Genomic DNA, 21,411 nt, shown 5'->3' with positions numbered 1-21,411 from the left:
TAAGGCAGAAGAGATAGTAAGTAATGTAATAACCAATTAGTACAGAAACTAAGTATCAAGGATTTATGGCTTTGCACAAGGTCTCATAGTTATAATAAATTTCCATTTCGATCTCGTGATTTTAAATCCCTTGCTTTAAATCACTACTTCTTGTTTTTTTTTAGACAACTGGTTAAAACCTTGAAATGTCTGTCTACTATGAACTTCAACAATGGTCTCAAGGTTTTTGTTTTTTAAAAAAAAAAAAACAACAAAAAAGCACTGAAGACAATTCCTTTAATGTTTTATCACTGCCAGAGGTATTTCAGAACTTAGATTTGGTTAGGAAAAATACAAATATTATTAGATAAAATACTGCTTCATGAAAAGTACATTTCTTTCTTCATATGAGCAAGGACTTAATTAAACCAAAATTCCACTAGAGAGAAAGATCCAAATATTACTCATCACAATCTGCTATTAAACGAAATAAAAATTCTGAAAACAAAGGCAAGTAAGAACAGTTCAATGAAATGTGTGGAGTCCTGGTGTGGTGCTGTGAGTTAATGCGCTGGACTGCAAAGTCAGTTTGAACCATAAGGTCAGAGGTTCAAGCTCACCAGACGCTCTTTGGAAACCCTATACAGGGTTGCTATGGGTCAGAACCAACTCGACAGCACTTAACAACAATGAACTAGGCATAACTTACTTTATATGAAGCAGCTCAAAAGATAGAAGGCAGCAAGTTTATTTAACCAGTCAAGAAGAAAAATAAATATAAAGAACTTACCAGACACTGCAAACAGAAAACTCAGGCAAACATATGTGGTCTATTTAACAGTCTGGTAGTGGTGGTATGCCATAGAGTCAGTGCTGACTCATAGCGACCCTGCGTAGAGTTTCTGAAGCTGTAAATCTTTACAGGAGCAGAAAGCCTCATCTTTCTTACACAAAACATCTGGTAGTTTCGAACTGCTGACTTTAAGGTTAGTAGCCCGACTCATAACCACTACACTACCAGAGATTCTTAATAGTCTAATAGAGATAGAATATTAAATTGTTTATTGAGCTAATCGTATAGTAAACTCAACACTTATTAGCAGATTTTCTGATGCACAGAAATAAATGAAACTGTGCAATATGAAAAAAAAAATCATAAAATACAGATAACTAAAGTCACTGCAGACAGTCAAATTTAGCTCTTCCAACATCACTGTTACGTAAATGTAAAAATCAATGGAATTGATAGTTGAAATAATAGATTGTGTTCTTTAGGGAAAAAATAAAACAAAACAGGAGAAGACTATCTTTAAAGGAATGCTTCTGAGCATGCATTCACATTGTCTAAAGATTTTTAACAATTATCACATCAAAATCCAGGAATTAATTGAAAATAGGAACGAACTGAGAATGACTTAGGAGAACATTCAAGAATTTACCTATTTGAAGATTACTATTGTTTTTGGCAAAGAATTAAAACTCTCATACAGCAATGATTTACAACTTGCTTGTTCCTTTGAGGTTTCTAATACCCTTTTATATCTCTTTCATTTTTTATCTTAAAAATAATACTAGGTTAGTCAAGGCAGGCTTTTTTGTTTTTTGTTTTTTTGTCCAGGTTACAAAATTGAGGTTCTGAGAGGTCAGAGTCCAAGAAAATGAGTGTTAGAACCAAGGTCCTGCAATTTCTAAGCCCAGACTGATCCACCAGGACAATTATATTTCTCTAGGAGCTGTGAAACAGAATTTCACTAAATCTGGTTCCAGTAATCCTAATTTGTCTGGGTGCTATATTGTTGTTGTTGTTAAGTGCCATCGAGTTGGTTCCAACTCATAGTGACCCTGTGTAGGGATTCTGAGGAGTGGCTGGTGAGTTTGAACTGATGACCCTGCAGTTCAAAGCTACCTTGCGGTCCAGTGGCTATCTGAAGGTGCCACATCAGTATTCCAATAACTCATCTTTAAACTAAGATTGCGTTCAGTAATAAATTAAATAGTGTGGATATAGAAGAAAATCACAAAATTGTAGTTTTTGAAGTCCACACAGATAGGGAAAACAAAAAACAAAACCAAGCCTAGACAGGATGCTAGATTTATAGTCAGAAATTTCTAGATCTACAATTTAATAAACGTAACTTTGTATTGTTGTTGTTTCATCACTTTGGCACAGACTTAAAGTGACCCTGTATGTTGTCATCGTCATTGTTATTGTTAAGTGCCCTCGAGTCAGCAACATCCCATAGCGACCCTGTATAGGGTTTCCAAGGAGCGACCGGTGAGCTTGTACCACCGACCTTGTAGTTTAAACAGCTTTGCAGTCTGGTGCATTAACCCATAGCGCCACACCAAGACCGTATATAGGGGTCCCAAATAGCAGATGGTGGATTTAAACCAGTGACCTCGTGCCACACAACTCTGGATAGAGGGCAAAATAAATAAATAAAATAAAATAAGAAAAGTAAAGTATCAAATATGAAGTGTCTGCTTCCTTGCTTCTCATGGAAGGGACATACACTACATTTTCACTTTTCATTATGTAGGAAGACTGTTACAATGTTACAATACCTTTGGTTCTTCCCTCTCCCCTCCCTCCAACTCCATTTTGTCTGTTTCCTGCCCTAAGCTACAAGGCATGTAGTTTAAAGGACAACATGGCTTTTGATAGGCCAGAGCTAAATCACCCTAGCAATGACCACTCCCTTTCTGTTGAACCTATATAAGTCCCCTCCCTTCCTGTTGACTCTCTCTTCTCCACTTCCTCTTATTTCTACCCTCTTCTCTCTCTGCCCTTCTTCTTCCTCTTCCTCTCTTCCTTTCTGCCTCCTGCCTTCTCTGAATAAAAGACTCTAGATGGGCCATCTGGCGGGAGGTGTGGTTGATGAGCGGTGCCAGGGTTGTTTTTTTTTACCTTTCAAAGACATGTTCCTTACCAAAATTATATTTTGACATTTATTTGTTAGGAAATATTTAAACAAAAAGATGAATGGGGACACTTAGAAGAATATATACTAAAATTTCAGGCTACATGTCCTGGTGTCATGCTGTCAGTTAATACATTGGACTGGAAGGTTGGTTTGAACCGCAAGGTCAGAAGGTTCAACCTCACCAGCCGCTCTTCGGAAACCCTATACAGGGTTGCTATGGGTTGGAACCAATACAGCACTTAACAGTACTGTAGGATCAGCAATGGACTGCGCACTACAAGGTTAGTGCTTCAAACCCACCAGGTGCTCTTCAGAAATCCTGTACAGGATCACTAAGAGTCGAAATTGGCTGGACAACACTTAATAACAACTCTTACATAATTTTAATCTAAGATTCCAAATATTTCTGGGCCATATTTACAAGTGGTAGTTGTGGAGGGGAGCATTTTGCACAGAAAGATCATGTTCCTGGGTTAAAATATCCTCCTGTACTCTACTCTCTGTTCCAAGTGAGAAAGATGAGGCTTTCTGCTCCTGTAAAGATTTGCAGCCTCGGAAACCCTGTGCAGGGTTTAACAACAACTCTACTCTCACTCTCTTCTACAGAAGATCAGAAGGAAGTGGAAGTTTCTGCTTTAGAAAAGCTGAATCTTGCTTTCTCACCCTTATCTACTGTTTACCTGGGACTGGATTACTAAACCAGCTGCCCTTGGTAGATTTTTCCCTTTTTTTTTTTTTTTTTTTTTCTTGCCTGAATGGTTAGAACAATGTGATCTCCCAATTTAAATGATATCAATTGGTGATCCTCTTTGGGCTTGAAAGGGGGAGGGGTGGGATACATTGCCCCCTCCCCTCCAGCCTCACTCTAAGGCTAACATTTAAATCCTGTCTCAGGGAAGTTACCAGGGAACTTTTGATCAATGATTATGTATCAGCAAGGAGTCCTGGTTTGGCCCCATAGGATACTCTACCTCAAGGTCAGTTTGAACCACAAGGTGGCAGTTCAAATTCACCAGCTGCTCCTGGAAAACCCTATAGAGGGTTGCTAAGAGTTGAAACTGACTTGACAGCATTTAACAACAACAACAAAAACAGCAACAGTGCATCAGCAAAGCTAATTAATAAAGTAGACCCATGTTTTCTTCCCATTTGTCATTTTCACTTGTGCTTAAGCCTCTCAGCAGGAGGAGAGGAAGGACACCATATGTGGGCATTAGCACCACAGTGGAGTACCAGCTGAATTGTTAACCTCAAGGTCAGCAGTTTGAATATATCAGTTGCTCCACAGGAAAAAGATAAAGCTTTCTGCTCCCATAAAGATATGTCATTGTTAAGTGCAATCAAGTGGCTCAGGACCCATAGTGACCCTGTGTAGGGTTTCTGAAGAGCAGCTGGTGAGCTTGAACCGCCAACCTTGCAGTTCAAACGGCTTTGCCTTCTGGCACATTAACCCACACAATAAAGATATACAGCCTCAGAAACCGTATACAGGGTCACTGTGAGTTAGAACCAAGTTGAAGGCACACAGTCAACAACCACCTGTTGTTGTTAAGTGCCTGGAAACAGTTCCCATCCATAGTGCCCCTATCTGTGGGGTTTCCATGGATTGGCTGGTGAGCTTGAACTGCCAACCTTGCTGTTCAAAACAATTTTGCAATCCAGCGCATTAACCCACAGCGGCACACTACCTTAATATTACGATTTTGTCATCTTCACTAATAACATGATTCTAGTTTGAGGGAGGAGAGCCAGACAGAACTTGAAAAGAGACAGACTAACTGAGAAAATATTAAACACGGATGGCTCTATATAATTTGGAAATATCTGACTAACATTTAAAACCACAGTTACACAAGAAATAAAGTTTGTAGGTATTTTTTAAAATTCTAGCGATAAACGTGTAAGTTAAATATAAATTATAATTTATAAGATTAACCATGTTACTTAAATGAAGTGCTGAATTGGCACCTTTTCTGAAAAATACCAAGTTAAAAATGCAGGAATAATATCAATCATACTACATTTTTATAAATGGCAGTATGTACAGGTATGTGTTTGTATTGTCTATGTCTATGTGTATACACTTCCTGTGAATCTCTTTTAGTGTAAATGGTGGAATTGGATACAGGACATTTTTCTATCTATTAGAAATGTTTAATAAATCAAAAGTTTAAGCTTTGACAATGGTTGTTGTTGTAAAGCACCTTTTGCCACTTCTGACTCATAGTGATCCTGTATAGCATTTCCCAGGAGTGACTGGTGAGTTTGAACTGCTGATCTTATAGTTCAAACTGACCTTTTGGTCCAGTGCTTGTAATAACTACAGCACTCTACCAGGACTCCTTGGCAGTGGTACAGAAGCTGAAATAAGGGCTTCCACCAACTTTATCATACACATACACATACAATGGCATGAGGATATGTTAAAAGTATATATGCTTCTAGGTCCCTAAGCAGCTCTGGAAGCATAGGGGTTATGAGTTTGAAACTACCAGCCATTCTGCCAGAGAAAGATGAGGCTTTCTGCTCTTGTCAAGATTTATAGCCTCGGAAACCCTATACAGGGTCACTATGAGTTGGAACTGACTCCTCGTCACATGACACCCCCCCCCCACACACACACACACTAAAGTTCTAGTGCATACATGCATGGGTTTACTCCAAGTAAAACATATTTAAACATGTCTCTGTGATCAGGAAGGTTGCAGACAAGTCCTCTCAGTAATACACTTGACTTGGTCTCGTTGTTGTTGTTAATGTTGTTGTAAGTACCGTGGAGTTGGTTCCAACTCATAGTGACCCTTCACAGGGTTTCCGAGGCTGTAAATCTTTATGGAAGCAGAAAACCTCATCTTTCTCCAACGGAAAAGCTGGTAATTTCGAACTGCTGACCTTGCAGTTTGAAGCCCAATTAATAACCATTACGCTACCAGAGTTCCTTAAGGTATCTTTAAAACAGCAACAAAAACAGTTGCAATCAGGATACCATGATCAATTGGCATAACACAGTCCACAAAGACAATGCTCTACATCCTACTTTGATGAGTAACATCTGGGATCTTGATAGTTCATGAGTGTCCATCTAAGGTGGAGCTATTGGTCTCTCCATGTGTGGAAGAAAAGAGTGATGAGAACTGAAGAGATTTAGAATCCGTTACTCCAATGGAATAATGAAACATGTGAACATCAGTCTCCATGATTCTGAGACCAGAAGAACTAGATGTGCTCCACTACCGCTAACAACTGCTCAGACACATAACATTAGAGGGTCCCAGATAGGTTGGTACAAAATGTGGAACAAAACTCAGTATTGTTTAAAAAAAAAAAAAAAAGACTGGATTTACGGTTCAGAAAGAGACTGGAAGAATCTGAGACTATGGCCTTCAGCTACCCTTCAGGTCTGGGAAGGCAACTCACCCTCATGGCTCAATTTTCGGCAAAGCAGTAGATAGGTATATAGCGGAGGGCAACACCACTAGTAAGGTATGCTCACCATGAAATGGTAAGCCACTCAAAACAAAAAGGGCAATTTCAAGAAGGACAAAGTTGAAAAGGGATGGGAAGGTATGTGGAACAGAAATAGGAACCACAGGAGGAAGCAAGATAATTGTTGTTACATGGAAGGGATTACAGTCATTGAGATGAAACAAAGTGTATGATGCGTTGAATGTAAAACTGATGATCTTGTCTGTAAAATTTCACTCAATTCACATTAAAGTTTTTTGTTTAAAAAGAATACCTTGAAAACAAAATAGAACTACATAGCGTTTTTGCAAACCAAACAGTTACTTCTAAGGAAATTGCTGGACCAGTAAAATTCAAGGTAGAGAGATCAGTTCAGAAGGTCTGTAGCAACTACAGTGTTTTTGAAATTCCAAGGGGTAATCGTAATTGATTATCTCAAAGGACACAGGATCATCTAGGGGTCTATTTGAAAATGTTCTCACAAAATAGATAACTGTGTTGGTGAGAAAAAAGACAGGAATGTTGTCCCCAGAAATTTTTTCCATTGTGACAATGAGCCTATTTATTTTTTGAAGGTAGCAAGGGCTGTCCAATGATAATTTTGTTGGTACATCTTACCCCACCCATCCTCCAGCCCCAATCTTGCCCCTTTGGACTACTTTGGTTCCTAGACACAGTTTGAGTTCCTGGAAGATGCTAAAATGACCATTTTGACATGGTGTAACCTGATGAGCACAAAATTCACTGGGGGAAGGGTTGCTTACTGATAAGTATCATTGAGTTGGTTCCAACTCATATAGATCCTCTATAGGGTTTCTATATTATCATCAAACAATCTCTTTGATATCTCATGAGAGTAAAGTTTTACTAAAGGTAATACAGAAATGGCTGCAAGCATACATTGACAGAGAACTTCCAGAGGTTCAAGCCAGATTCAGAAGAGGCTGTGGAACGAGGGATATCATTACTAATGTCTGATGGATCTTGGCTGAAAGCAGAAAATATAAGAAAATTGTTTACCTGTGCTTTATTGACTACGCAAAGGCTTTCGATTGTGTGGATCATGACAAGTTATGGATAAACTTGCGAAATCTGAATATTCCGGAGCACTTAATTGTGCTCATGAGGAATCTGTACCTGGACCAAGAGGCAGTTGTTCGAACAGAACGTGGGAACACTGAATGGTTTAAAATTAAGAATGGTGTGGGACAAGGTTGTGCTGAGCAAATATTATGAAAAGCTTGGTTATATGAAGAAAAACATGGCATCAGGATTAGAGGAAGACTCATTAACAACCTGCTATATGCAGATGGTACAACCTTGCTTGCTGAAAGTGAAGAAGATCAAAGAGCACAGCCTTAGGCATGGATTACATGTCAATGTAAAGAAAACAAAAATCCTCACCATTGGACCAATAAACAACATTTTATCAACAGATAAAAGATTGAAGTTGTGAAGGGACTTCATTCATCTTGGATCAACTATCAATACTCATGGAGGCAGCAGTCAAGAAATCAAACTATGTGTTGCATTAGGCAAATCTGCTGCACAAGATCTTTTTAAAGTGTTGAAGAGCAAAGATGTCAGCTTGAGGACAAAGGTGCGCCTGACCCAAGCTATGGTATTTTCAATAACCTCATATGGATGTGAAAGCTGGACAGTGAATAAGGAAGACTGTAGAATAATTGACGCATTTGAGTTATGGCATTGGAGGAGAATATTGAAAAGGCCATGGGCTGCCAAAAGAACCAACAGATCTGTTTTGGAAGAAGTGCAGCCAGAGTTCTCCTTGGAGGCCAGAATGGCCAAACTTCGTCTCTCATACTTCAGACATTTTGTCAGGAGGGACCAGTTGCTGGAGAAGGATATCATGTTTGGTAAGGTAGAGGGTCAGAGAAAAAGAGAAAGACCCCCCAATGAGATGGATTGGCCAAGTGGCAGCATCAATGGACTCAAGCGTGGCAACAGTAGTGAGGTTGGTCCAGGATCAGGCAGTGTTTCGTTCTGCTGTGCATAAGGTCACTATGAGTCGGTACTACTCGGTGGCACCTAACAACAACATAGGGTTTCTGAGATTGCAAATTTTTGCAAGAGCAGAAAGTCTCATCTTTCTCCTGAAGTGTGACTGGTGGTCTTGAACTGTGGACCTTGCGTTTTAAAGTTCAGTACTTATACAGAGCCACTGTTCTCACACTCCTTGGGGAAGGGTTAGACAGATGAAGACACTACCTTTAGGAATGTATGGACCTATAGACCTACATGGAAGATATGTCAAGTAACAACAATGTCACTTTTTGCTATGTTGCTGAATAGTTCATGGAAAAATGAAATGAAAGATTATCAAATTTTTTCACAAACACTTTGAAGCCTCCTTATATATGCAAATAAATCAAAAGTGCCTTTGAGTCAGTTCTGACTCAGAGCAACTCTGAATAGAGTTTCTGAGAAGAGGCTGGTGGGTGTCAACTGCAAACCACATGGTTACCAGTCCAGTGCTTATCCTACACCATCACACTAGTATTCCCCATATATATACACCAAACCAAAAAACAAACTCATGGCCATAGAGTGCATTGTGACTCATAGAGACCCTGTACATCAGATTGCAAGTACTCTGGAGTGTTTCCAGAGCTATAAATCTTTGTTGAAGCTGACATCCTCATTACTCTCCCTCAGAGGGGCTGGTAGTTTCAAATTGCCAACCTTATGCTTAACAGCCCAATTCTTAACCCACTGCACCACCAGGATTCATAAATGGTAATTTGTGGAGCACCAGATTAAGTTGCAAGTGGAAAATGAAATCCTTTAATTTGTAATTAGAACTATGTGGGGTGTTGAAAGCATCAAAGAATGACCTTTCACCGTATTAAGAAAAACTGGATCACCAACAACATTAACATTTTCTTGAGCTTAGCAGAAGCTGAGGTTTCAAGCCAAACACTTCAACTTGTTTAAAAAGAAGGAAAAACCCTTAAGGAGAGACAATGTGCAAGAGAAAAAGATGGCAATCATAAGTGGAAAGAGACTGGCTGGCATTTTGACTAATGAACTTCTTCCTCTGCTTACACAAATCATGCATTACATCCCCTCAGAATTGAGCAGTTTATCAAAAGAACGCTGAGCATGACATGACCTCCTAGATTAAAGGATCACCATTAGAATCCATGTCAACAAAACCCAAAACTCTCTTTAAATGCCGAATCAAGATTATATCATAAAACATTGCCAAAGAACTTTCTGAGAACAAATATGATTAGTTTCATGCATACACTTGGAGACTGGGTTGACCTGACTAGGTTAACATACTAGGTTCACCACTTACTAAAGAGAGACCCGTGGGTGGGTTAATTAACCTATCTAAGACCAAGTTATTTCATCTGTAATAACTGAGTGATGATATTAGTGATGATAACATAGAAAAGTTTACTCTATTTAAGCATTCAGTTTGGCACAAATAATTCAGGGTATTAATGATCATAGGGGATGTAGTTGTTGTTATAAATGCCATTATGTCTGTTCCAACTCAAAGTGAACCTGTAGAGGATTTCCAAGGAGCAGCTGGTAAATTTAAACTGATGATCTTATGATTTTGCAGTTCAGTGCTTATCCTACAGTTCACACACCAGGAGTCCTAGAGGATGTAGGACAGGTGTTATTTTCCCCTATCATCCCTGCTTTACAGGTGCAGAAAACAGCACCTGAGAAGAGGTGAATTATTCGTTTAAGGAACCACACATATTAAATGAGAAATTTAGGATTAAAAACAGGTTTAAATCTAGATTGGATTTTCTTTCTCTACGTTAAAATTTCTTTCTTTAAACTCCCAATTTGGTTTATATAAGTGTGTGCTTAAAATTTTTAGAGGCTTAAGTCAAAATGGTTTTCCTAGGCCAAGAGTCTAACAGAACTTAATCATAAGGTCATTCATAAGAAATCACAGCTTCATGATGAGTCAGAAATGTGTCAGTTTCCAGACTCTATATCCTGGCAAGCACTACTACCACCACCACCAACAGCAATAACAACAAAACATAAGTTAAAAATACTTGTCAGTTTCGGCTAACAACACTAATCAATCAAGATAAGAAGTTTAGCATTCCAAAACAAAAGGAAAATTAAATTGATTAACCTATCAAAGCTAAGGGCAGGATACTTACTCAACTAAGCTTTAAAAAAGATGTTGTAACTCTAGAATTCAAGTCCCTTCACCATTATTAGTTTAGGGAGCTCCCTAACACCCCAAATTGTATCTCACTCAATAAATCCTGTTCATTCTAATTGGCTTGATTTCAATTTCTTCTTATCTGAACCACAAATGTTTTTGGTTAAATCTTTTTCAAACCAAGAACAATAAACTCATGTAAAATAGAAGATACCAAATTAATGTAATTTTATTTAAAAAGTTCTATAAACCAGTGATTACAAGAAAACCAAAAAGCATTCAACATAAATCACAACTTTGAATTAAATGTACAACTGATCAAATTTGCTAAGAAACTGGTTAATAAATAGTGTTTTTTAATTAAAATTCGGTGTTTTCATTAATGACCCATTACACTTATAAGTCTAAATTGCAATTGCATAATTAAATATACTTTTTAAATGATCACAACAAACTATGTGGATATGCCAAGTAAAGTAACAATGTTTTCATAGAGGAACAAAAGGAACCCTGAATATTAAAGCTCTTACCGCAGCTTGCCGATGAGTATTAGATAATATTCCATGAATCTTCACTTTGTCTTTTTCCATTTGGTCTATGTTTACCCACAAATCCCGGCTAGCTGAATCAGATGGACCATATATCCGAGATGTGTAGTAATTGTGATCTGTGTCCTCCTGTAATAATGAAGAAAATAATGTTTATTAAGAATGGAAACATTATCGCTACAATTCGTATATACACACACACACACACACACACATTCCTATCGAAATTACAAGTGTTGGCATTGTTCACAATAAACAAAGGGAACATTGAGAAAATCTGAGTAGACCATCCTGGGCATCACTTCTCTCTACCCTTCACACCTGCTGTAAAGGAGGACCAGGAGGCTGAGAAACAACAGCAGTTATCTTGCCAACAGACTTTCAAGGCCTCTGTTTGCATTTGCAAAGAAGTTGCCTGGAGCAAAAACATGCAGTTCATCAAACAAGCCATGGCAGAAATTTCAGAGGTGACTTTTTATCAGGGCAAACAGTTTGCAAAAGACCTCAAAATGTTTGCCAGACAAGCAAAAAGAAACACAATTAACACTGAAGATGTTGAAGCTCTTATCTAGGAGGAGTAATTCAATGCTAAAATACACCAGGGAGAAAACTACAGAGATTGCTCAATTTAACCCAAAACAAAAGATTCAAGGGAGCCAACAGAGATTAGAATAGAAGTGAGAATTAGATTTACTTCCATTTGGAAAAACAGTTTTCAGCAGGTAGCTGTCCATGCTTGTTAAGAGGCACTGATTGAGTTTCAACTCCTGGAGACTCCATATAGGGTTTCTGAGGAGCCCCTGGTGGGTTTGAACAGCTGACCTTGTGGTTTGCAGTCCACTGCTTATCCTACAGTGCCACACTAGGAATCCTATACAGGTAGAGTAACATAGAAATGTGCACTGTCCCAAAGGGGATTCTGAAGATATAATTTGTAATTAGAAACAAAAACAACAAAGTCCATGAGGCATTTATCCCATGGTCTCGAAGTCACTGACTTCAAAAGTGACTTGCAAAGAGAATCAGAAACTCTTAAGCAAGGTACTTGCACTTCTTCCTTAAGAACATAAAAAATGTGTTGTTTTAGAAAGGTATATTTTGGAAATTTCTCTAGTGGAGTTAATAAAATTGTGTTGGTAATTAAACATGGTCAAATGGGTTCAATAATTTCTAAAGGAAGTGAATTACGAATTTAAAAATATAAAATTATGAATTCTCTTTAAAATAAAATTACAGACAAATGTATTCTTGTGTACGATAATCTTTGTACAATTACCTGTGTACAATTACTTCCACCACTGTAATATCAGAGGTCTTTTTAATTGCTGCCCAAACAGAAATGTGCATTTTAGACTAATTAGTGAGAGCCAGGGAGCATGGTGATTCTGTAAGACAAACACTGGAATGCCAACCACAAGGTCAGAGGTTCAGGCCCACCAGCTACTCCAAGGGAAAAAGATGAGGCTTTCCATTCCTATACAGATTTACAGCCTCCGAAACATATAAAGGGTCGCTAGGAGTCAAAACGGTCAAAACTTAGGGTCAGCGGTTCGAAACTACCAGCCGCTCCGCGGGAGAAAGATGAGGCTTTCTACTCCCGTAAAGATTTTCACCCTCGGAAACCCTGTACAGGGTCGCTATGGGTCGGACCCGACTCGATGGCACTTAACAACAACAACAGGAGTCAAAACAACAACTGAAAGCCTGAGTTGTTAATTACTACAGAGCAAAACACAAACTCTAAATTTTCTCCTTGAAAAATATAGGGGTATGCTCTCAGTTAATGGTTCTGTAAATAGAGAAAATACATTCTTCTCTTTAATTTGAGCTTCTACTTTTATGGGAATTTTCATTATTAATTTATCATGGTGATTGTCACAAAACCATTACTTTCCATGATTATCACTGAATGACAAGATTTGAATGTTTAAAGGGGCAGTATTGATGAGGAACATCCAGAAGAACAATACACTTCTTGACTAACTCTGAGTGCAATTAATATTTTTTATCACAAAATGTAATTGTGCTTACTGGTTCAGAAAGTATTTACATAGAGTATGTTTTTAAAATATTCAAGGAAATGTAAGAAACATGTTTAAGGAATAGAACCTCTATGATTTTTTAATAATGAAGTCTGAGATGTAAATTTTGGCTAATAGTTTATTATTTGAGTTAAAGTTCAATAAGGAACCCGGGTGGTACAGTGAGTGAAGCACTGGGCTTTTAACCACAGTGCTGGGGATTCAAACCCACCAGCCACTCCATGGAAGAAAGATGAGGCCTTTTATTTCTGTAAAGATGTATAGATTAGGATACACTAATGAATAGCTCTATTCTGTCCAGTGATGGTGGTGGTAGTGGTGGTTATGTGCTATGGAGTCGGTTCTGAGTTATAGTGACCCTGTATAGAGTTTCCTAGGCTATAAATCTTTTCAGGAGCAGAAAGTCTCATCTTTCTCCTGCAGTACGTACTACTGTCTTTAAGGTTAGCAGCCCACATCATAATCCACCATAAAACAAGGGCTCCTATGTTGTTGTTATGTGCCATGGAATCGGTTCCAACTCATAGTGACTCTGCACAGGGTTTCCAAGGCTGTAAATCTTTATAGGAGCAGAAAGCCTCATCTTTCTCCCACGGTAGTTTCGAACTGCTGTTCCTGAGGTTAGCAGCCCGATTTGTAACCACTACGCTACAGAGCTCCTTAAGGACTCCTATGTTGTTGTTAAGTGCCATTGAGTTGGTTCCGACCCATAGCAACCCTGGATAGGGTTTTCTAGGAGTAGCTGGGGAGCTTGAACAGCCAACCTTGCAGTTCAAATGACTTTGCAGTCTGGCGCATTAACCCACAGTGCCACACCAGGACTCCAAGAACTTCTATAAGGAAATGCTATTATTGAAATTAAGTCGAAAACAAAATGTAACAACAACAACAATATCCAATAAACCTTTTCACAAGCTATCAGACAAAATATATGTGAAAGTGATTATACAAGGAAAAAATTCTAAGCATATACATTTTCCCTCAAAACTAAACGAAAGAATATGACCCTAAATATAAATGCTGAGGAATGTGAGCAAATTTTTTTTGAGTTTTTATTGTCAATTATGTGATAGTTTACATGGGTGAACATTAGCTTTACATTTATCCTATCTTATTTCATTTCATTGCAATGATAACAATTCCCTGCATGCATCATTAAACAGCCAAAGGGTACACCCTGCAAGCCTGCCGTCTGGCCAGAAACACACAGTCCCTCTCCCAGAGTCCAGTGTTCCCAGCTGCTCCATCTCTTCACGTCACCATCTCTACCTCCATCTCTGGCATTGCTGCTTCACTGCATAGGGTCCCACACTCCACTCTTCTCCCTTGATGGCCCCAGGGTCCTCTGCTACTGGACTGCAAGGTCAGCCACTTCCCTCCTTTTGTTACATAATGTCTACCTTTACATTTGCAACACTCACAATCACTCCTGATAGCAATTATTCACTATTGAACCACAAGAGTCTTAACCCCATATCTCCCTTTCACCAGCCCCATCCAGACAGGTTGGAAACGACTCAGTGAAGATTCTACCTTCCCCTGTACTCTCTGAAATTAGGCTCCATCTTGAAAGCTTAAAAGCCAGTCAATTCTTGCCTTTGTAGCCCCCCATTTTGGGTAGCCATTGTCTAAGTTGCACATCCCTGTCAAACCTGTGTACCGAGGGGGTGGGTATGAATGATCTTCACTGTAAAGATTTGTTCTCTCTTTTGAGCTACTACATCCACAAGCAGATTACTTTTTTTTTTTTTTTTCTGTTCTTTCTTCTTCTAGTCAAGGTCTCATCATCCAGCCATTGAAGCCAGGTCAAGTGTGTACTATCTGCAAGTATGGGTGTTCTGGTGCCTCTCCCCTCCCTTCACATCACTCTCCACTCTTGTCCTCTGTGGCCATGTCACTATCTCTGGGCCCAGGAGTCCCCAGGTCTTGCCATACTGCTGGCGAACCATGTCTCAACCTGGGTTCACAGGAGTCTATTGAACGTGGTCGGAGCAAATGTTTTTAACAATAGATATTCTAAGTATAAAAATCCTAGCTTTCATTCCAATTAAATTCTAGTTATCAAATATATATATACATACATACCTCTCGTAAATAAGAGAGAGGTCTGCAAAGCAAGAAGAATAAAGGATCTATGTTGTTGTTGTTGTTAATTGCTGTCGGGTCAGTTCCCACTCATAGAGATCTTGTATAGGGTTTCCAAGGAGCAGAGAAATAAGAAGTCACACAAATCATGGAAGTCTTGATATTCTACTGGTTTTCAGACCTTCCTTCCAAAACACTACGATACAGATTGTGTTCTTTGAGCGTAAGAGCATTAATGTGATTTTGTCTCCAATATGTACTCAACTCTTCCCCTACGCTGTTTCAATCAGTGCGACCTCACTAGAAGCTTTTAAGTTGGCTCTCCCTTGCTTTTAGGAACCTTGGTGGTGCAGTGGGTTAGGACTAAGCTGTTAATCACCAAGTCAGTGGTTCAAACTGACATGCTGTTCCACAGGAGAAAGATGAGACTGTTTGCTTTTATTTCCAAGATTTGTAGTCTTGGAAATCCTAAAGTACAGTTCTACTATGTCCTATTGTTGTTGTTGTTATGTGCCATGGAGTCGGTTCCAACTCATAGTGACCCTGCACCAGGGTTTCCAAGGCTGTAAATCTTTACTGGAGCAGAAAGCCTCATCTTTCTCCCACGGAACAGCTGGTAGTTTCGAACTGCTGACCGTGAGATTAGCAGCCCAATTCATAACCACTATGCTACCAGAGCTCCATTGAGTCACTATCAATTGGTATCAAATATATGTCAGCTGGCTCTTGCTTCTAAGTACAAGCCATTCTCCACATATCATTCCAGTGACAATAGTAGTTGTTGGGAAGGCGCTGGCAGATAACTGGAAAAGGACCAATCAGGAGTTTGGGTAGCATACCCATTGCCATCACATCTCTTGCAATTTGCATCAAAACCCACAGTGCAGTGTGGAACTGCCTCATTGGCTTTCTAAGGCTGTGAATCTTTGTGGAAGCAGACTGCCTCATTGTTTGCTTGAGGGACTGCTGGTGGGTTTTGTTCTACCAACCTTCAGTTAGCAGCCTAACACTTAAATACAGTGCCACTAGGGCTGATAATTTGGGCAAGAGGAGATAATTTGTCTTATTTTGATGGCTGAGATGTATAGTGAAATGTTCACGTACGACTGGGTACTAATGAAAGCATTCTACTACTATAAGAAAACTCTCCCCGAAGATAAGACTATACTAATACAGGACAGAAACATAAACAATGCAAAGAAAAGATCAGAAGAAACTTTTTTTGGTATATTTTAGTGTAACTTACTACTAGACTAGTTCACATACATGAACCATGAAATCTCTTTTATTATCAAAAACCTTAAGTCAGCTATTGTCAATTAAAAATTTTTTAGCTATAAGCAGGTTTCTCTTACTTGTTGCGACCAGTAGAAAGTTAGCTTAAGCAATATTGAATAAGGCAAGTTCTAAAAACTCCTTTTTTGTTCTGTGCTGTTGGGTCAATTCTGACTCAAGGCTACCCCATGTGACAAAGTAGAATGGTTCCAATAGGCTTTTCTTGGCTGCACTCTTTAAGGAAGCAAATTGCCAAGTCTTTCTCCCAAAGAACAACTGGATGGGTTCAAACCATTCTTTTTGTTAGAAGCCAATCACTTTACCCTTGCAGTACTAGGACACCTTGTTGTTGTTGTTAAGTATTGTGGAGTCAGCTCTGACTCATAGTGACCCTGCACAGGGTTTCCGAAGCTGTAAATCTTTATGGGAGCAGAATGCCTCATCTTTCTCCCGTGGAACCGCTGGTAGTTTCAAACTGCTGACCTTGAGGTTGGCAGCTCGCCTCGTAACCACTACACTGAAGGCTTATGAATCTAGAGAACAAACAACCTAGTCAATTCTGATATTCTAGTTAATCACATAGCAGAAATGAATGTGTGTACTCCTTTCTAACCAGCTGGAAATCATCAAATCTGAATAATAAATGATAAGGTTTCAGTTAACTTTTCTATTTATAATATGAAATGGTTGTTCTGAGACAAAACTAAATTTAAAATATTAATTTCTTAACCCTATTGCAAGTGTTACTTATCTTTAGGGGAATTATAACAGATTCTATGATGATGCCAAATTTCAACATAATTACCAAGTAGATATTCTCATTAAAATCCAAAGTTTCATTCTAGAGTTTAGCATAACTGTTGACATCAACGTATTTAAAATGACTTTGGTATTTTACCTAAACCCAAATTTTCTTTAATTAGTCAAGAAATAGTTCTGATGTTACTATAATGAATAAGAATGGTATTATTTTAAATAACTAGCTAGCTGTTAAAAATATATACAGTAAGCTCGTCTAACTAAAATACACATCAGTAATAGGGCTATGTGAAAATACACCTCCAATTTCATTTAAATCAGAAATGCCAATAATAACATCAAATCTTAGAAAATACTGATATGCTGAAAAATATTACTTGCTGTTTGAGTTCTATAGTCCAAATTTGCCAAGTTGTCATGGTAACTTTTATTCAGTAAGGAAGGCAGTTTATTGTTTACCTCAGAATTTAGAGAAACAAGTTGTTATATTCCAGGAAGAGGTGTCTGGATCAGTTATTCAGGAAAGTCATGAAACAGATGTCTCAAAAAATGTGATATTTTAACACTACTAAATTATTCAAACCACACATTGTCCTTCATGGGAATAATGGCACTTTAAAAGTTGTCAAAAAGCACTCCGGTCACAAAGATTTCTGTTTTCTGTTCAGAAGCAAATTATTTCTAACACTATGGAAAACAAAACAGTACTATGATATGCTGGATTGCAATTCATTTAGGAAACCAACTGTTACTAAAAGTTGATGGCACAGGAGGAAACTATAAATCCTATAAATTTATGTTTCTCAAACATGCCTGGAAATGTGCAGCTGCGGACAAACAGAGACTATAGACTACAAATACAGACAGAAAGTCATCATTACTGTAACTCAGCCATCCGGCAACAATTGTATAAACAAATCTAACCTGAATGTCTTCTCTTCTAGCATAGTCATTGTGGTTGCTGTTGTGAACTGTCAAGTCAATTCCCACACACAGTGACTATATGACACAATAAAATTGCCCCAGCTGGTTTTCTTGGCTGTAATTTTTTAGGAGGGGGGGGAGCGTGGTGTCTCCAAACAACCAGAACTGAGGTTCAAGTCTGCTAGTTGCTCTGTGGGAGAAAAATGAAGCTTTCTGTTCCCGCAAAGATTTAAAAACCCTATATAGGGTCACTATGAACCAGGACTGATTTGAAGGCACTTAACAACAACAAAGTTTATGGGAGCAGATTGTCAGGTCTTTTTAAGCTTGGAGAACTTGGTGTGTTTGAACCACTCACCTTGGGTTAGAGATTCAGTGCATAACCATTGTGTCCCTAGAGCTCCTTAACATAGGCATGATTTTATGACTAATACATTTTATGGATGCTTCATGTTGGGTTATACAACAAGAGTAATAAAATTCCAAATTCATTATTTTATTAAAATCTTAAAAAAAAAAAATCCAAAATGTAGGATATGGCCATCACTTGAAATATATACATAAAACAAAGTTCATAAGTAAAGTTACTTACCATTGAATCAGTTGGTGACCATTCCATAAATAAGAGATATTGTCATTTGAATGGTCCTTGCCAGGTGTTCATGTATACTAAATATATCACATCCCTAACACAATGATTTCACAAGGCTTAATACTTTATTGGGAGCATGATGGATCCATACGATAAGCACTGGGCTGTGAATCACAAGGTCCATGATTTGTGCCCACTGGCAGGAGAAAATTTAAGCTTTCTGCTCCTGAAAAGATTTAAAGCCTCAGGAAACCCTACACAGCGTTGCTGTGAGTTGAAACTGACTCTACAGCACTTAGCAATACTAACAATATAGTTCACTGAAGTCCTGGTGTAGGATATAAGCACAGTTCTGGTAGTGTAGTGGTTACGCGAATCGGGCTGAGAACCGCCAGGTCAGCAGTTTGAAACTACCAGCAGCTCCGCGGGAGAAAGATGAGGTTTTCTGCTCCCGTAAAGATTTACAGCCTCGGAAACCCTGTACAGGGTCGCTATGGGTCGGAACCGACTCGACGGCACTTAACAACAACTGGTAACCACAAGGTCAGTGGCTCAAACCTACCACCTGTTTCTTGCAAACCCTTTACAGGGTGGCTATCAGTCAGGACCGACTTGATGGCACCTAACTGGTAGCATAGTGGTTATGTGTGGAGCTGCTAACCTCAAGGTAAGCACTTAGAAACTACCAGCTGTTCCACGGGAGAAAGATGAAACTTTCTGCTCCCATAAAGATTTGCAGCCTTGGAAACCCTGTGCAGGGTCATTATGAGTTGGAACCGACTCCAAGGTACTTAACAATAACAACAAACCCTATACGGGGTCCCGATGAGTCAGAACCAACTCCATGGGCACATTACCAACATTATCAACAACAAAAAGTCGCAGGTTATTTATAAAGGCACAAACTACTAAGTACAGAGAAACACAGAGACAACATTGTTGTTATTAAGTGCCGTGGACTCAGCTCCAACTCATAGCAACCCTGTATCAGGTTTTCTAGAAGCAGCTGGTGAGTTTGAACAACCCATCTGTGGTTCAAACTGGCCTTGCAGTCCAGCGCACTAACCCACAGTACCACACCAAGACTAGCACCAATGGAATCTTCTAAAACAAATTTTAAGAACACACACACACAACACCTAATTGTACAATCAGAAAAACCAAAGTATGCCTCAAGCATAGGAATGAAGAAGCTGTTGGAAACATTCTGATGGTAAGCACTGACTCCATGGAAATTGTTATTGTGAAGTGTCTTCGACTCAGTTCCAACCTATAGTCACGCTGTATAGGGTTTCCAAAGAGTGACTGTTGAGCTTGAATCACATCCTTGTGGTTCAAAGCGACTTTGCAGTCCAATGCACTAGCCCCTAGCACCATACCCATGGAAATTATATTAGGGAGAACAGAACAATTTAGGGATTATGATTATGAAGCAAAATGTAACTAACTGGTATTGTTGCTACCACATGCTGTTGAGCCGGTTCGACTCACAGAGACCCTGTATAGGGTTTCTGAGGAGTGGCCAGTGGGTTTGAACCACCAATCTTGCAGTTCAAACCCACCTTGCTGCCCACAGCTAAATGGCAGCAACCAAAAAAAAAAAAAAAAAATGACAACACACACATCACAAAAATCATTAATAAACTCAATTTTATATTTGAATTTTTAAGAGAATCTTTTAAGGCAAAATTCTAGAATGGGTGGCCTACAAGGTACATACATACTACCAAACGCATCAAATAAAAAGTTGAATTCATTATTCTCTTCAAATATATAATCATATCATGACCCACCTTTTTTTAAAAAATAAATCTACCTAAAATTTTATATTTCTATCTACCAACTTTATTCTCTCTTACTAAACATATATGAAGAGGTGTGCAAAGGATATTCATAACATACTTCCAAGTTTTGGGATTTAGAAGACATTTTTTCACACTTGGTTACGAATCGGGCTGCGAACCTTAAGGTCAGTGGTTCGAAACTACTCCGCGGGAGAAATATTAGGCTTTCTACTCCCGTAAAGATTTCCAGCCTCGGAAACCCTGTACAGGGTCGCTATGGGTCGGAACTGACTCGACGGAACTTAACAACAATATATATTATAATTTTTATGGTAAACAAACTCTATATAACCAGCTTCATTCCACTTCATTTTTTCCATACAATGTAAACATTTTTCAAAAACGTGAATATCAACTGTTGAATTTTGAAATCATATTACCAACAAAAATAAGGCCATAATACCAGATACAATTAATTGTTGTTGTTGTTGTTGTTAGGTGCCATTGAGTCAGTACCGACCCATACTGACCTTATGTACAGCAGAATGAAACCCTGCCCGATCTTGGGCCAACCTCATAACTGTTGCCACGCTTGAGTCCATCAATGCTGTCTCTTGGCCAATCCATCTTTTTCTCTAACCCTCACATTACCAAACATGATATCCTTCTCCAGCGACTGGTCCCTTCTGACAATATGTCTGAAGTCTGAGAGACAAAGTTTGGCCACCTTGGCCTCTTAAGGCCATCTTGGCCTCTGGCTGCACTTCTTCCAAAACTGATCTATTGGTTATTTTGGCAGCCCATGGCACTTTCAATATTCTCCTCCAACACCATAACTCAAATGCATCAATTCTTCTACAGTCTTCCTTATT

General features: G+C 38.8%; 1 protein-coding gene across 2 annotated transcripts in view; it reads right to left on the bottom strand.

Moving 5' to 3' along the window:
- The window catches only part of PLXDC2 (plexin domain containing 2), a 613,486-nt gene that overhangs the window by 319,637 nt on the left and 272,438 nt on the right, over positions 1–21,411 (bottom strand). Inside the window, exon 3 of one of the 2 annotated variants that reach the window (XM_006869891.1) lies at positions 11,061–11,207. The exons of the other annotated variant lie outside the window; for it this stretch is intronic. Within the exon in view, the coding sequence (XP_006869953.1) occupies positions 11,061–11,207 (147 nt within the window). The remainder of the gene's footprint in view (positions 1–11,060; positions 11,208–21,411) is intronic. 2 annotated transcript variants of the gene reach the window in all.

This window comes from Chrysochloris asiatica, unplaced genomic scaffold (genome assembly GCF_000296735.1).
Source record: "Chrysochloris asiatica unplaced genomic scaffold, ChrAsi1.0 scaffold00137, whole genome shotgun sequence".
NCBI classification, from domain to species: Eukaryota; Metazoa; Chordata; class Mammalia; order Afrosoricida; family Chrysochloridae; genus Chrysochloris; species Chrysochloris asiatica.
Note: the sequence above shows the minus strand (reverse complement) of the source record. Positions and strands in the feature narration are given on the sequence as shown.